At 43.0% G+C, this 17,745-nt stretch overlaps 1 protein-coding gene across 1 annotated transcript in view; it reads left to right on the top strand.

Moving 5' to 3' along the window:
* LOC145347959 (neurogenic locus notch homolog protein 1-like) overlaps window positions 1–17,329 on the top strand; it is a 158,424-nt gene extending 141,095 nt beyond the window's left edge. Inside the window, exons 30-34 of the mRNA XM_080195979.1 lie at window positions 1,058–1,226; window positions 2,307–2,611; window positions 3,916–4,063; window positions 9,335–9,432; window positions 11,571–17,329. Of these exons, the coding sequence (XP_080052105.1) occupies window positions 1,058–1,226; window positions 2,307–2,611; window positions 3,916–4,063; window positions 9,335–9,432; window positions 11,571–12,974 (2,124 nt within the window). The 3' untranslated portion in view covers window positions 12,975–17,329. The remainder of the gene's footprint in view (window positions 1–1,057; window positions 1,227–2,306; window positions 2,612–3,915; window positions 4,064–9,334; window positions 9,433–11,570) is intronic.
* The last annotated feature ends 416 nt before the right edge of the window (window positions 17,330–17,745 follow it).

Here is a 17,745-nt window from a genome sequence, read left to right as displayed (position 1 = left end):
CTGCGCACAGTATTCCAGATGAGGCCTGACAAGGGTCTTATAAAGTTGCAGCATTACCTCCCGATTCCTAAACTCAATCCCTCGATTAATGAAGGCCAGTACACCATACGCCTTCTTGACCACATCCTCCACCTGCGAGGCCGATTTAAGAGTCCTGTGGACCCGGACCCCAAGATCCTTCTGCTCTTCAACACAGCTAAGACTCCTGCCCTTGATAGTGTACTCGTTCATCCCGTTGGTTATTGTCAAGTCTGTGTGGTTAGTTCATTTTTAGGCTCCCCATGTTCTCGAGCCTTGCAGTGCAAATTGTCAAGGTACAAACTTAAGGTTGGCAAGGTCAGTGATAGCAATATTATTGTAATGCTGTTAATTATAGAATGTGCAGTAGTGCTAACATGGACCACAGTTGGTCATGAGAATGACAGCTGCAGCAATTGAATCGCATGATAGCGTGCATGATGATGAGATGGTTGCCGCACAATTCAAAAGACAATCCATGAGTTTGTCCAATACCGGAAAAATAACAGATTTGTTCGTGGTAATTATCACAGAGAAAATAATGTCTCTTTCACTCGAGTGAAAACTGGGATCTGGATCATCTTCCAGTGACCATTTAGAGGGCAGCAGTTTTCAGAGTTGGTACTGCAGAGAGGTGTCTGATCAGCTTGCTTGCTCGCTCTTCTGAAAAAGAATTAAACTCATCACTGAAGACTGCCGTTGTTGTGCTACTCCCTTTGTCCGCTTCATGTATATTCTTGCATTGCCAGTTACATAAAATCCACAGCATAGGATGCCACGCCTGTGTTTATGCTCCATATCAGCAACCTACCAACCTAATTCATCAAACTCTAACTTTTTGTTCCTTACTCTGTCTTGCTCATCTAGCTTTGCCTTAAATGCACCTGTACTCTCCACCTCAATGGTTCAATGGGTATGCTATATACTTTCTTGTTCAATTTTTTGCAACTCCAAGTTCTCAAAGCCGCAGTGTTTCAAGGTACAGAGTAGCAAACCTGTATGTTGTTGTTAAGTGACACACCTTCTCTGTTCCTTACAGACTGAAGATCAGGCCCTACTCCCAGAGAATGAAGACCAGGTTGACCATCGACCATGGACGCAGCAACATCTGGTGGCAGCAGACATCCGTTTAACACCATCCCTGGCCCTGACTCCACCTCAAGTGGAGCAGGATGCTGACTGCATGGACGTCAACGTGAGAGGTCCAGGTATAAACAGTGATGCTCGTTATCAAATCATCCAAAGACTGGTGCATTTCTCAGAGAATAATAGAATAGTTGCAGCACAGAAGGTTCTTTGGCTTGTCTTGTCTGTGCCTGCGCTAAGCACGAACAATCTAGCTAATCCCATGTCCATGCCTTTTTTGCATCTCAGTAAAAGACTTTTATCCCGTTTAAATGCAGATATACATCTTTATGGATGAGCATTCCTCCAGCCTGCAAATAAGCAAAGTAAACAAGCTTGCATAAGAACAAAGAAAATTACAGCACAGGGACAGGCCTTCTGGCCCTCCAAGTCTGCACCATGCTGCCTGACTTCGCTAAAACCCCTTTTCCTTCCGGGGACCATATCCCTCTATTCCCATCCTATTCATGCATTTGTGAAGACGCCCCTTAAAAGTCACTACTGTATCGACTTCCACTACCTCTTCCATCAACGAGTTCCAGGCATCCACCACCCTCTGTGTAAAAAATCTGCCTTGTACATCTCCTTTAAACCTTGCCTCTCGCACCTTAAACTTGTGGCCCAGTTATACTTTCCACTGAGTATCTGGATTAAGTTAGAGATGAAACAAAGGGTTTTATTTCTGCAAGAACAAAATTCAAAAACAGAAAAGTTTGTTAAATGTATGTGGAACATTACTTAGACCACATTGACTAGGAATATCAGCCTAGAACACTACAGCATGTCGCAGGCACAACAGATTTATGAAAGTGTTTGACAGGGTAGATGTAGAGGAGACGTTTCTGCTTATGGAAGAGTCAAAAATTAAGAGACAGTTACTAGTAAATAATGCAAGGAATTAGGGAGAAACGGCTTTATTCTGAGAGTGGTTAGAACTTACCACCGTGAAGAGTGGTTGAGGCAAATAGTATCAATGCATCTAAGGAAAGCTACATAAAAGCAAGATGGGGCAGCTTTATGCTCGTAAAGTGGTGGAAGGATTGTCTGGAACATAAATACCAGCATAGACCAAATAGTTGGATCAAATGAACTGTTCCTGTGCTGTAAATTCAATGTAATACAGTTACACTCCCAGTTTACATCAGATGTTGTTCTTGCCCCAGATGGTTTTACACCTCTTATGTTGGCATCACTACGAGGCGGTGGGCTGGACACTGGAATTGAAGAGGACGACGACACCGAGGACTCGTCAGCCAATGTCATCACTGACCTTATATATCAGGGTGCAAGCCTGCATTCCCAGACAGACCGGACAGGCGAGACCTCTCTCCATCTGGCTGCACGCTACGCCCGAGCAGATGCGGCCAAACGTCTCCTCGATGCAGGTGCAGATGCCAATGCCCAAGACAACATGGGTCGATCACCTCTCCATGCAGCTGTGGCAGCGGACGCACAGGGGGTGTTCCAGGTGGGTGTGCACGAGGTGGGGGAAACCAGGGTCACCGAACAAACTAAATGTAGTTAGACTTTAGGTAAAACCCATTCCTTTGACAGTTCCTTATTCAAGCTAAGAAATACCTTTGTTTTTTTAAGTTTTTTTATATCCATGCACTTGAGGACTTCTGAATATTCTCAGTTGTGATGCAAATAGCCCAGAAGTTCCGAGATGGTACCTTTGCAGAATTGGCATCATGCTTCCACCCAAATATTCTGAGAATTGTCGGAATGTACAAACTGACGTAATATCTGCATAAGCAGTCGCTACCCAAGGAAAATGTAGAGCATGAATCATCCATCTTCCTTCTGCACCTGATCACTTTCATGAAAATTAAAGTTTGAATCCATCACTTGTGCATGTTACACAAAGCACAAATGCAACTGCAGAAATGTTTTATTTTAACGTGAAATCTGTTGCCATAAAAATGCGTTCAAAGATATAGAAAATTTGGCTCCAGTCTTGGTGAGAAATTTGTTTGCAAGTTTAAATTGCTGTCCATCACCAGGAATAGCTATTCTGAACGCTGCGACATTTGAAATGTTTGTAAACGAGCAACAGAACAAAACAGATGTACATGCAGGTAACTGGCACTTTCTGATCTTTTGCATTGGATGGTAATGCAGTCTTATTCAGTCAAGGGGGGGCTTCTGGCACACACAACTCAGGAGTGATGCAGTTGATCAAGGGACATTCTGATGTGAAGCACGTGTGTAAATTTTCTCAGAAAAGATAGCTGTTAGTCCATAATTACACAGAAACTTTTCAGAAAATTCTAGGCCAATAACTGCTGCCCAAAAGAACTGGCAGACTCTTTGTCAAACTGTTGGCATTTTAGAAATTGTAGGGAAATCAGCTTTGAAACAAAATGTGAGCAGCTGTGGATCATATATTCTCCCTTTTGTCTAACAGAGCAAAATAATAGATTGTTAATCCTTGAGACAAAGAGAAGTTATTTGTCTGATCCCAAATTCCAGCAGTGATTCCATCAACCACGAATATCCGGCACCCCAGTGTTCTTATCCTAATCAGTTTGCCCTGCTGTATGGCCTGGGGCTTTCTCTTTCCTACCAGATATCATGATGTGCTGTGTGGAATAGTGATTACCTTGTCCCAAGCTTCAGTTTAGGATAAAGCAATGAATGATCTTTGTCCCTTGTTGGCTGCATTATCTATGCAGGCAAGTGGATGTCAGGGGAAACAGGGACTGGATTGAGGGATGGCTGCTCTGGGTGCTTAACTGAAGGTATGAAAAATGGATCTCTCTCCTGGTATAGATTCTGATCAGAAACCGGGCCACTGACCTGGATTGCCGAATGAACGATGGTACCACACCACTGATCCTGGCTGCCCGCCTAGCTGTTGAAGGAATGGTCGTTGAACTGATTAACTGCCATGCAGATGTTAATGCTGTGGATGATCATGGTAAGAATAGACATGGGATTTAAAGAAAATACACTCAATTAAGTAGGGCCTTTCATGATTTCATAAACAGAAGTGAGGTAAATCACCAATTAATTTTTTTAGTGATGTTAGTTGAGGGATGAATGTTGGCCAATGCAACATTTAGAACATAAGAACATAAGAAATAGGAGCAGGAGTAGGCCATCTAGCCCTTCGAGCCTGCCCCACCATTCAATAAGATCATGGCTGATCTGAAGTGGATCAGTTCCACATTCCTGCCCTCTCCCCATAACCCTTAATCCCCTCTCTTACCAAAAACCCATCGACCCGCGTCTTAAAAATATTTAGCGAGGTAGCCTCCACCACTTCAACGGGCAGAGAATTCCAGAGATTCACCACCCTTTGAGTGAAGAAGTCCTTCCTCAACTCCGTTCTAAACCGCCCCCCCTTTATCTTGAGGCTGTGCCCCCTAGTCCTACTGTCCTTTCTGAGCGGGAAGAGTCTCTCCACCTTTATCCTATCCATCCCATTCATCATCATATACGTCTCAATGAGATCTCCCCTCATTCTTCTAAACTCTAATGAGTACAAGCCTAGTTTATTCAGCCTCTCCTCATAGCTCAACCCCCTCAACTCCGGCATCAGCCTAGTAAACCTCCTCTGCACTCCCTCCAAGGCCAAAATATCCTTGCGTAAGTACGGCGCCCAAAATTGCACACAGTACTCCAGCTGTGGCCTCACCAATGCCCTATACAGCCGCAGCAAGACCTCCCTACTTTTATATTCAATCCCCCACACTATGAAGGCCAGCATCCCATTTGCCTTCCTGACCACCTGCTGCACCTGCAGGCTGAGTTTTTGCGACTCATGCACAAGGACCCCGAGGTCCCTCTGCACCGTCACCTGCTGCAGTTTTTCGCCACGTAAGTAATAATCCTTCCTACCATTATTCCTACCAAAGTGGACCACCTCGCACTTGCCAACATTAAATTCCATTTGCCAGTTCCTGGCCCATTCGCCCAGCCTATCTAGATCCTTCTGTGGACTCTACACTCCCTCCGCACAATTTGCCGTTCCACCAACCTTGGTGTCATCAGCAAATTTTGACACCACACACTCGGTTCCCTCCTCCAGATCATCTATATAAATGGTAAATAGCTGAGGCCCCAGCACCGACCCCTGGGGCACTCCACTAGTCACCAACCGCCAATCTGAATAGCACCCATTGACCCCCACTCTCTGCCTCCTATTTGACAACCAATCCTCTATCCATGCTAACACCCTACCCCCAACTCCATGTCCCCTGACCTTCTGCAATAACCTCTTGTGAGGTACCTTGTCAAACGCCTTCTGAAAATCAAGAAAGACCACATCCACCGGCTCTCCTTTATCCACCGCCCTAGACACATCCTCATAGAACTCCAGTAAATTTGTCAGACACGACTTCCCCTTAACGAAACCGTGCTGCGTCTGCTCTATCAAGCAATTCCCCTCAAGATGCCTCGCTATTTCCTCCTTGATGACGGATTCTAACATTTTACCTACAACAGACGTTAAACTAACCGGCCTATAATTCCCTGCCTTTTGCCTGGCACCCTTCTTAAACAACGGCGTAACATTAGCCGTTTTCCAATCTTCCGGCACTTCCCCGGAATCCAGCGACGTCTGGAAAATAACCACCAAGGCATCCACTATCACCTCCGCCATTTTCAGAACCCTCGGATGCATTCCATCCGGTCCTGGGGACTTGTCCACAATCAGCCCCTCCAGTCTGTCGAGCACCGCCTCTCTAGTAACAGTAATGTCATTGAGACCCTCCAGTCCTACCACCTTTCCATCTCTAACACCCGGCAAATTATTCACGTCCTCCTCTGTGAAGACCGAAACAAAAAAGTTATTCAAGACCTCAGCCATATCCCCATCCCCTACCACTAAGTCCCCCTTATCATCCTCTAAGGGTCCAACGTTCACCCTAGCCAGCCTCTTCCTTTTTATATATTTATAAAAACTCTTGCTATCCTTTTTTATATTAAGCGCTAGCCCAGCTTCATAGTTTCTCCTACCCTTCTTTATCAAATTCTTTGTCAATCTTTGTTGACATTTAAACCTCTCCCAATCCTCTTCTCGCCCACTACTCTTAGCTACTCTAAACGCCTCCGCTTTTAGTTTAACACTTTCCTTCACCTCCTTCGTTATCCACGGCTTATTACCTCTCCTCCTACGGTCCTTTTTGACCATCGGAATAAATTTCTGCTGAGCACCAAGAAAGATCTCCTTAAAGATCCTCCACTGCTCCTCAGCAGACCTACCTTCCAATGCGCTCCCCCAGTCCACATTCGCCAATTCTTCTCTCATCCTACCATACTCCCCTCTGTTCAAACAAAGGACGCATGTCCGGGAACCCACTTTCTCCTCCTCCATCTGCACCAGAAACTCCACCATACAATGATCACTCTCCCCAAGAGGATCCTTTACCGCAAGGTCCCTAATTCTACCCACCTCATTACATAACACCAGATCCAAGATAGCTCGCTCCCTCGTCGGCTCCAACACACACTGTTCAAGGAAACTATCCCGGCAGCATTCCAAGAACTCCTCCTCGAGCCCACCGCGTCCAACATAGGTCGACCAATCAATATGCAGATTGAAATCCCCCATAATTATGGCCGTTCCATTCCTGCACGCCGCATTTATTTGCGCGTTAACAGCCCGCCCCACCTCCAGATCACTATTCGGGGGCCTATAGATGACACCCACCAGCGTCTTCCTCCCTTTGCTGTTCCTAATCTCTACCCACAACAATTCCACTTTCTGCTCTTTGGCTCCAATATCATCGCTTGCTACCAGCCTGATGCTATCCTTAATCAACAGAGCTACGCCCCCCCATTTTTCCTCCTGCCTATCCTTCCTAAACACTTGATACCCCTGGACATTCAGCTCCCAGTCCCTGTCACCTTGCAGCCACGTCTCTGTAATGGCCACCAGATCATATCCATTTGTGCTGATCTGCGCCACCAGCTCATCCACTTCATTCCGAATGCTTCGTGCATTCAGATAAAGTGCCTTCATCCCAGCCTTCACCTGGACCCTATTTGCCGGAACGCCACCAACCATACTCACGCCCCCTACTCCCTTTTATTATTGGGACATTCTTGGCCTCTACCCTTACCTGTACCCTCTCCTTAGCTTTAGACCCCGTAATGTCACCTACCCCCCCCCCCCCCCGCCCCCCACCCCCATTAGTTTAAAGCCCTGTCTACAGTCCTCTTTACACGATTCGTCAGGACTCTGGTCCCAGCACGGTTTAGACCAACCCCATCCCGCCCGAACAGGTCCCACCTACCCCAATACTGATGCCAATGCCCCATAAATTCAAACCCATTCCTCCCACACCAATCCCTGAGCCACCCATTCACTTCCTTAATCCTATCAACCCTACGCCCGTCTGCACTCGGTTCAGGCAGTAGCCCAGAGATGACCACCTTGTTGGTTCTACTTTTTAATTCCATTCCTAGCTTCTCATACTCCCTCCCCAGATCCTCACTTTGCATTTTGCCTACGTCGTTGGCACCCACATGTACCACAACGACCGGATTCTCACCCTCCCACTCCAGGTTCCTCTGCAGCCCAGATGTGACATCCTGGACCCGAGCACCAGGCAGACAACACACCCTTCTGTGCACTTTGTCATTGTGACAAAGGACAGTGTCAATACCCTTAACCCCACTGTCCCCAATTACTACTACGTTCCTTTTCACCTTCTCTTTGCCTATGTCCTGCTGCATCACTGTACCGTGTGCAGTTTGCTCACCGACCTCACCTCCCTCGTCCTCGTCCACACTGGAAGCAAGAACCTCAAACCTGTTATGCAGATTGAGAGGCTGAGGCCTCCGCTCCCCACCCCCCTTCCTCCTCTCAGCAGCCCCCTCTTGTTCCTGACCCTTAGAGTTAGCCAGTCTGGGGGGGTGGATGTCACTTGCACCCCATTGACAATGGCACCCTCTCTCCCCTTGATGAGCCTCAGTGTCTGTAGCTCAGAGGCCAGCTCATCTACCTTGAGCTGGAGCTCCTCCAGCAACCTGCACTTACTGCAGACATGGTCACTGGGAAGGACCCTGGGGTCCACCAGCTCCCACATTATACAGAAACAACACGTCACATGCCCCTCCATTATTCACTGTAGTAGTATCGAAAATTTCGACATGAACTTACCTGGCCCTTTTTCTCCCCAGCCCTTTTGATCTTAAGCCCTAATAGCTCACTCTGCTGCCCTCTCCGACGCTGCCCGCTGTCTATGCCAGGCCTCCTTTTAAACCTGGCGCTGATTTGAAGCCTGCTGCCCCACAACTCCCTTCTAACCACTCCCTCAGAATTCTTAAAGCGGTAAATACAAAAAGCCCGCAAAAATGCTTTTAAATGATTTAAACAGTTCTGCAAGGTTAGTTCTTACTACAAAGTGCTTTAAACTTATTTAAACAGGTTTTTAACAGGTAATTTCTTATCGGTCCCTCTGCTCCTTCACTCGTCTGCTCCAGCAAACAATGGAAGGCTTCACCGTGCATTTCTTCGTCAGAATAATGAAATCTTTTATGTCCACCTGAGAGGGCAGATGAGCCTCAGTTTAATATCTTGTTTGAAAGTGCAGTTTTCCTTCAATACTGACACTCGGAGTGTAAATCTAGATTGTGTGCTTCAGTCTCTGGAGTCCCACTTGAAACCACAGCCTTGTGACTCAGAAGCAAGATTGCTCCCCATTAATCCTGGCTGATACCTCCTCATGTATGAGGGGAAATTTCCTTTCACCTTTGAAAGGTTTGATTTTCAACCCCCGCTACAATATCTTACCTACATGATAAGATGGGATTGGGGGGGACAGGTTTGCAAAATTTCTTGTCAGCTAAACTCTCCTATGTACTTCAAAGCAGCAAAAAATATATTGACAAATGAGGCATGAGCATGTTAGTCATTGAATATGTAGTAATTATGATCTAAAAATAATTTGGAAAAGGGACTAAAGTGAAAGTTAGATGAAATTGAGATTGACGGAATTTTTACTGGGGGGAGGGCTAGCTGAAGAGAAACTGGACTACATTGGGGTATCTTAATCCAGGTTAATTTGTCTATTATCTGCCTCTTGCACTGTAGTCTCTCCCTGTGCATGCAGTGTTGGAAATGTGTTTAATTTCAAATAGTCATTAAGTTACTTTGGTTGTATTACATTCACATCTGATCCTGTGCTTTGCAATGGAGTAACACACTCTTTAACACTTTATGGTAATGCTCTCCCCTCAGGTAAATCAGCGCTTCACTGGGCAGCTGCTGTTAATAATGTAGATGCAACTCTGGCTCTATTGAAGAATGGAGCCAACAAGGACATGAAGGATAACAAGGTACTGAAGTGTTCAGATTTTAAACCCATTTCCAATTATAAATAGTACATTCTGATCTAGGAGGTGTCAGTCTCTCAGTAAATGTCACTGACTCCCCTACCATCCACCTTTCCTGCCAGATTGTAAAAATCATATATTTTTTCTTACCATTCAGCACAAGGGCCTTACAAGTATCCTGTAATGATGCTTTTCACCAACTATGAGTTTCCCAATTAACACAACTGGTTTTGTGAGAAGTCTATGGGCACGTGACATAATTTCACTCTTTCTCTTCCCTGACCCTTGCCATCAAAGCTTGTTTATTGTTCCTTGGGTGTTAACAAGATTTTGAATCTAGATTAGAAAGGTAAAGGAGGTAAAGAAGATTACAGGTCAGCTTTACTACGCACTTTATAATGACGAACAATGAATAATGATCAGGAATTTATGGAGTAGGTAGATAGAAGAAAAAGAAAAATGTAGAAATTGAGTCTCAAGAACAATGCATAAAGACATCAGAGAAAACACAGGAAATGTCGTGTATACAATCTGGCAGATGCATCAGAGGAAAAAATGGGGACGTTATCATGGAAAGGGACCAAGTCCTTGCAAGATTGACTGAATATATATAAAACATATTTGAGGACAGCAGACAAGAAAAAAAGCCGACAGTTAACAAAAAGATGGATGGTCCAAAGAGTATGAAAGATAAAACAGCAGTAAGTAAAATGAAAAACAACAAAGCCAAAGGCTCAGACAAAATAGCCACCAAACAAATTGAAAATTTAGAAGACTTTGGAATAGACAAACTGACTCATCTTTAATAAAGTTTATAAAACAAGAGAAATCCCAGAAGGCTTAAGTAAATCAACATTTTTTGTGCTCCCTAGAAAGCCTAGAGCAATTGAACGTGAACTCCAACAGTCTGTGACGTTACTAAGATCTTTCTTTAAGTACTGACATTCCGAGATTATTAGTTAAGATATGCTGGTGAAACTTTTCTTGATGTCGACTCTGAACAGAAACTGCAACAGATTTTGTATATAGTGAGTAAAATTGATTAAAAAAAGGGCTGAGCATAAATTCTAAGAAAACAAAATGTCCAGTCAAGAAGACAACCACACAAGGATCTAAGATAGCAGAGAAGAATGAAAAGATAACATAGGTGGACAAAATTTCTTACCTCGGAAATATATCAGCATTGGACAGAGTGCAAGCAAGAAATAAGATGAAGGATTGAAATGGCTTAAAGTACATTCAAAAAATGAAAAAGATTGCTATAAACTCAATTAACCATGAAAACAGAGCTGAGAATTCTGGAGTGTGACCCCACACCAATTTTGATAAACAGAAATGAGTATTAAATGATCTGTAAAACAATGCAAAGAAGAATTGAGGCTGCAGAGTTGAATAATGAAAATATCTTGGGCACGTCACACTCCAAAAGAAGGGATGCTTAAAAGTAATCTGACAGCACAAGAGCTCTGCTGAACTAGATCAGGAAGGAACAATTAAAATTTCTTGGGCATGTAGTAAGAAATCACGATTTAGAAAGTGTGATCTAGAAAGAGCCTCACAAAATGGATGAATCATCAATGAACTTGGTCCATGTCCCCAGGGCAAGATTAACATGATTCATGGTTGCCAATGTTTCCTTAGAGCATAGTGTCTGAAATGAAAGAGACAAACTATTTCTTGTGGTGGAAGAATTGAGAACATGGAGATGGGCCCAAAATTTGAGTTCAGCCATACATGGGTAGTGTCAAAATGTAGCAGATATATGGAAAACTCTTCCTAAAATGATGTGGTCAATGGAAAATTTCAAAACTGGAATTGAGAGATTGCTATTGGGCAAGGGTAATAAGTGTTACCAAACTGAGGCTTTTAGCTGGAGTTCAGATATAAATCAACCGTGATCTAATTTAGGAGCAGAAAGGTCTCAAAGGCCTCCTCTTAGTGCTATGTTCCAAGGAGTGGGAGCTTTGATTTTTCTTCCCTATGCTGAGAAATATATATCACCTCCTGTTCTTCTTGCTACTTGCCTCGTGTTCCTTCAAGAGGATTGAAACTTGCATGGTAAATGTGGCGAAAATTAAATTTTGCTGACTTTAGTGGGTACCTGCAGTTGTTCTATGTAACTCTGAATTTTTGGCTTACAGGAGGAGACACCCTTGTTTCTTGCTGCCCGGGAAGGTAGTTTTGAAGCTGCCAAAATCCTACTGGACCATTTTTCTAACCGTGACATCACTGACCACATGGACAGACTCCCCCGTGACATTGCACAGGAGCGGATGCATCACGACATCGTTCAACTGCTGGATGAGTACAACCTGGTCCGGAGCCCGCAGGGCCCAGCCGGACCCATGATGGGACCCACGGTGTCTCCAGTAACCTGTCCAGGTGGAAACTCCTTTGTGAACCTCAAGATGACCCCCATGGGCAAGAAGGCAAGACGGCCGAGTGCAAAGAGCCTCACTCCAGGCAATACTAAAGACTCCAAGGAGGCCAAAGCCAGGCGGCGGAAAAGATCTATTGGCAATGATAAAGTGGTCCTTGTGGAGAGCTCACTGACTCTTTCACCTGTTGAATCACTGGAATCTCCACATACCTACTTGTCTACCACATCTCCATCTGTGTTGACATCATCAGGCGCTTTACACCAATCACCGCCAGCGTCTCTCCACCCATCCACTCCAGTGCAAAACCAGCTGGCAATGTCCTTCTCAAACATAAGTGAAATGAAAAATATGAACATGGACTCCAACACAATCCTGAGTCAGGTCCTCCCCTCCATGTCCCATCCTTCCATGGCTGGGCAAAGTACCAACCTGGGTGTGCCCTTGGGAAGGGTTGAGCATGTGAACATGCAATCAGAATGGATGAATGGAGTGGGAATCACCACCTCGCAGTATAACCCCATGCTAGGCATCCTGCACCAGGTCGCTGGTTCCTACCCTAATATGCATCAACAGAATGCAGTGCTTCAGGCTAACATGCCTCCAGTGCACATGACCATGCTCAGGGAGCAGTTACCACAGATACTGACCTACCAGCCCATGAACAGTGGCGCATCGCAGTCAGTGATACAGCAGCAGCAGCAGAACTCTCAAGTAACGCAGCAGCAAGGGCAGCCTTACTGTAGCTCAATGACACCAGTGCCTGTCAGTAACATGCACCAGATGCCTGAGATTGTCCAGTTGCCAAATGGCCAATTGAACAATTCCATGCTGTCCACAACCCAAGAGGGTCAGGGATCACAGACCACCCTGCCGCCTTACCATAAGCTGCCAAGCTCAGTGCAAATTGATAAGTATCCCACCCCACCATCTCAGCACAGCTATGTTTCAGCGACAGACAACACCCCAAACCACAATGTTCATCTCCAGAGTGAGCACCCATACCTAACACCTTCTCCTGAGTCTCCCGACCAATGGTCCAGCTCCTCTCCACATTCCACATCAGATTGGTCGGACATCACGCCCAGCCCTGCTCCGATTGGGCAGCGTCCACAGGTTTCACACATTCCAGAGCAGCAGAGGAGCAACATGCAGGTATTTGCCTGAGCACTTGTGATGAGAGACTCTTTGTCTGACTGCCTGAAATGAAGGAGGAAAAATTCCTTGTACTTTTGGTCAAGAGATTTCCCCTTCACTTGATTGTGGAACAAGGAGGAGAGGAACTATTCCTATGAAGTACTCAACAAGTCTTAACAAAGGTCAACTCTCTAGAACTCTAGGGACTCGAGATGCAACTTCTGTGTGTTTTGAAGAAGGTTTTATTTATTTAATCACTGATGTCACTGCCCATTTTCACCTCTGTGTGACATTTTTTTAAACTTCATTTTTAGTGGCACAGTGTTTTGAACTTAAGCAACTTAACTTTTTTAAAACTTGCAATATTGCCACTGGTGTCACCCTGCATTCTGCACAGTTCCCTTCTCCAAAACTGAGAACTATTCTTGTTGAGGACGTGAGCAGAGCTGAAATTAAGGTTGGGTTCATGTGATAAATTGTGACCGTTACCTTCTTGTATAGTTCTTGAGAAATCAAACTCTATAACTTATTATCGAAGGAAAATACAACCTCGACAGGGTTTGTTTTGTTTTTGGATGTGGGGAGGGTGGGAGAACAGGGCAGATGCTGAAGTTCAGTGGTTCACACTTCCAGCTTAAGTCCTCTTTCCATTGCCAGTTGCATTCACAAGCTGACCTGTTATTTTAAGTTGCCTTCATACTGCTTCCATGATACTAACATTCCTAATGTAAGTTGGTAGTGAATGCCTCCCTTGCCAACAGCACTGTGGCAGAGGGATATAGCAGATGGAATAGCTTTGAATTATTGTTCTGTTTTTGTACTGCTTTACTTTTAAATGTGTAAGATGCCAATTTTTAATCATTCCTGAATCCCTTGAGTCCCCTTAATTATAACATTTCCGATAAATCACTCAGTTGGATTTGTCAAAAGATTCTTAGTTTCTGCCTTATTTGAAGAAGTGGATTCATAACTTGATGTAAATGCTCAGCTTTGGCAGCAGCGACATGATCTTATAATCAGGTTTTTAAAAACCATGCTTATACCCTAAATCATTCATCAGCTGGCCTGCTCTGTGCAGTAATTTGGTGAGAAGACTGTGTAATGACCTTGGCACATTCAATGAGGACAAATCTCACTGGGATAAATCTTTGACAAAGTTACTTTTCCCTGTGTGGTGGGGGAGAAAGTTGCTCCATTTCTGGATATCGCTGCTCTCAACCCTGTTGCCTGCAGAACTTTGATATTTGGTATTCAGTGGGAACCTCATCACAGATCTAGACCAATCAATCTCATACAGGCCAATGAAGTCTCTATGAAGAACGGATAATTCAAAATAATTGTTTCCTTTAATGTGAACTTGGGTTTTTTTAAAATATATTCTCTCTAAATATATCGCTGTCTCTTAAAATGCTCCAGGGATTACCGTTAGATTGAACTGGCCATATTGGAAGCTTAAGTGAAGTAATAAATGAAGTTTGTGTGAGGCCATTCACTGTTACAATTAAGGTAATCCACAGTGTCTGCACTCTGAAAAGTAATTGCTGACCCAAATCTTGATGGGGACAATTTCCTTTGCTCAGTTACCCAATCTATAGAATGGATTTTTATCTGTGTGCTCAAGTTAAGAGGGCTAAGAAATGAGTTGTGGGCCGTATACTGTATCCTCCCCTAACTGCTGCTGATGTCGCGTTATTCGCCAGTTAGCAGAAGGGACCTAATTGGCATTCTCAGCAATAGGTGTTGCTTTTGCCATTTGGTCCAACAACGCACAAAGATGCCAAACATTTGGATGGTTGACAGGGTCAGAGGTTTGGGTGGTATCACAGTCCCCAGAAAATTAGAAACCTAAAAATGCTTTCCCACCATCTCTCTTGAGTAAGATTGACTCAGCTTGTGCATCCTTCATCCATTCTGTCATTGGAATCGTTACTTTTTGAACTTGTGGCTTGCCAATTTCTGGAGCTGAACTAATTTTTATTTGTAATAATTCTAACTTTTAGTTGTACTTTATACTAAGATGAAGAAACACAGTGTTAAATTGAAAAGAAAAATCCCAAGTTAAAAAGAAAACCTTGGGGTTGTAACATTTCACTGCACTTATGAAACACTAGAAAAATCTTCAATCTGTAAAATTTACAGGTATTTAGATTGTTATGCTAGTATTCCAGAGATTCAATGTAGTTTCCTAGATTTATTTTACCACCCCAGAAGATATTTGGAGTCGGTGTTTTTTTCTGTTGAGCTATTAAGTTCCAGTCATAATCTGGAGATTAAAATTTCTTTCACTTTCTCTGCCCATATAATGTATATTATTGTGAATTTCTGAGAGATAAAATTATGGTTTTTGTACTTTCTGTGAAATGTTTGTGGAAGGAAGCATTGAAGAACCAAACATTTAAAAGATACTTTGAATGGAAGCAGGGGAATTCAGACAGATCTGTTTCAATCACTTGTTCTTGAATTACTTGTGATATTACAGCTGAGTTACAGGGCATGACTCCGTAAATAACTGAATGTTAGAGGTAGGTGTTCAACCAGTGGGACTCATATACCAAACAAGCCTGCTGAAAACCAAGTCACAAAGGAATTTTGTGAGCAATATGATCTAACAGATGGTAACTTTCCAATTCCATTTAATGTAAGGGTTCAATATGTTCCATTTTGTAATTGTATCGAGGGCACCTGCAAAATTTCTGCTTATTGTAATGTTTTCTAAACAGATTTTAATAGAACTGTGCAGGAAGTAGAATATGTGAGTGGAAATCTAGCACCAGTGGACATTTCCATTTTTAGCTTATTGGGCTGAATTGTGAATTCTTATAAATTTAAGTTCCCTCACTGCTCTCTCTCCCTGCCCCTCCCCCTCCCCCATAGCAATAATATACAAACACTGGTACATTGACTGTTCAGAAACATGTCAGTCCAAAACTTGCAAAGTTTCTGTGAACCAAATCAGCAATGAGTAATCACAACATCTGTCCACAGAACCAAATTGGCCACTCAGGCTGCAGAGAGTTGGTGTTAAATATATTTTTAAAGAAAGTGACACTAGTTGTATACAGTTTTCTCCTGAGGTTTAGTTATGGACCATGTTAGGACAGTTCAAAATTCTGTTACAGTTTGAACTTTTTAATCTTACCTTTTCTCAGCCTAATGACATTTTCCACAAACAAACCATAAAATCTGGAATCCGCACCTTTCACTTTCCGTCCAAGCAAACATAATAAAGCCCAGAACTAGTAATAAATGCTGATTGTAGCAACTTTTTTAATACAATGAAATATCACAACTCTTTGCTCTGTGGGATGATGCATAATACCACATCAAGCCTGCTTGCACTTTTTTAAGATTAAGCCCAATAAACTTATAATGCCTCCGTAGAATCCGTTTAAGGACAATGCCACTGTCGATCGCTCTGATAGCATTCTGACAGTTATTCCACCTCCCTCCACCTCCTAATATAATATTGCACTTTAAATCCATGAGCCACTGATCTGAACAACTTTCAGAAACTCGATGAAGAACAAAGAATGATTCACATGTTTTTAAAACCTCCATTCCTTGAAAAATAGGAATGTCAATTGAATGTGCCCATACAATTTTGGCTTTACAATAATGCACCCCCTCTCAATATTCCTTCAATATTAGACGACAAAAAATGTGATGCCTCTATATGAAGGTAAATATAGGAATGCAAATAATAGAAGCATTATTCCTCCTGACCAATTCCTTCATTTTTGTCTGTTGTAATATGTCTGCTATCACAGGGTGATGTATTTATTCACTTTGTGTCCAAATCATGTCCAATCTAACCTAATGATGTGTTTGTTCACATTGGTATTGAAACATTCCATCTTCAATGCTAATGTCCATCTGCCTTGAGTGCGAGATATAATGTTTAAAAAAAAACTTTCATTTATGGGATGTGGGCGTCACTGGCTAGGCCAACATTTATTGGCATCCCTAATTGCCTGCCCTTTAATTCACTTCTACCATCTTTGCACATCAAGCTAGAAATGGAGATGTCTGGGTGTTGAAGGAGGATGTACTTCATACAGACAATCACGTAACAACTTGTGTGTGTAACACACAAAACTCAACTACAGTGAAACTACAGAACCAATGGCTCGTGCCTCATGGAGCCAATGAATTGATGTAAATAAGCTAACTTTTTATGACAAATTGTACTTTTGACAAATTTGTACCTTTTTTGCTGTCTTTTAAATGTATATGTACTAAAAATTGCTTATTCATATTAGATGAGCTATTGAACTAGTAGATGGAATACTATTTTTTAATTTTTACATAAACTTTTCATGAGAAAAGTTGTTTCAAATGAATTTCTACAGAAAAGTATTTTTGAAGATTGTGATTTATACATGAAGTACGAAATGTAACATAAGATGTTTAAAATTAGATATTGGTCTGTTTGTTTTCTTTATTGATGGGAAATTAAGCAGTCCACATTTATACAACACCTGCATGTAAAACACATACCAACTTACAAATATGGGTGAGTGTAAAAGGAGGAACAACCATAGGCACCATCTCTTTAAGTATGTAGTGCTGAAAAGGACCTGTACTGATTGAGCAGCTTTCTGGATTCTTTTGCCAGACCCTCATTGTGAGGCTTAAATCATAGCAATAGTCAAAGGAAGAGAGGGAGGCCATTTAGCCCCTGAAGCATGTTTCGTTATTAGAACATGGTTGGTATATCTTCTGAGGTGCAGTGTCTCACCAAACCTCTGAAAAATAACCCTTCCTCATTTGCCTTTTTGATTACTTTTTGTCCCAATGTATT

The sequence above is a fragment of the Carcharhinus amblyrhynchos genome, chromosome 9 (genome assembly GCF_965287045.1).
Source record: "Carcharhinus amblyrhynchos chromosome 9, sCarAmb.v2.hapA, whole genome shotgun sequence".
NCBI classification, from domain to species: domain Eukaryota; kingdom Metazoa; phylum Chordata; class Chondrichthyes; order Carcharhiniformes; family Carcharhinidae; genus Carcharhinus; species Carcharhinus amblyrhynchos.
Note: the sequence above shows the minus strand (reverse complement) of the source record. Positions and strands in the feature narration are given on the sequence as shown.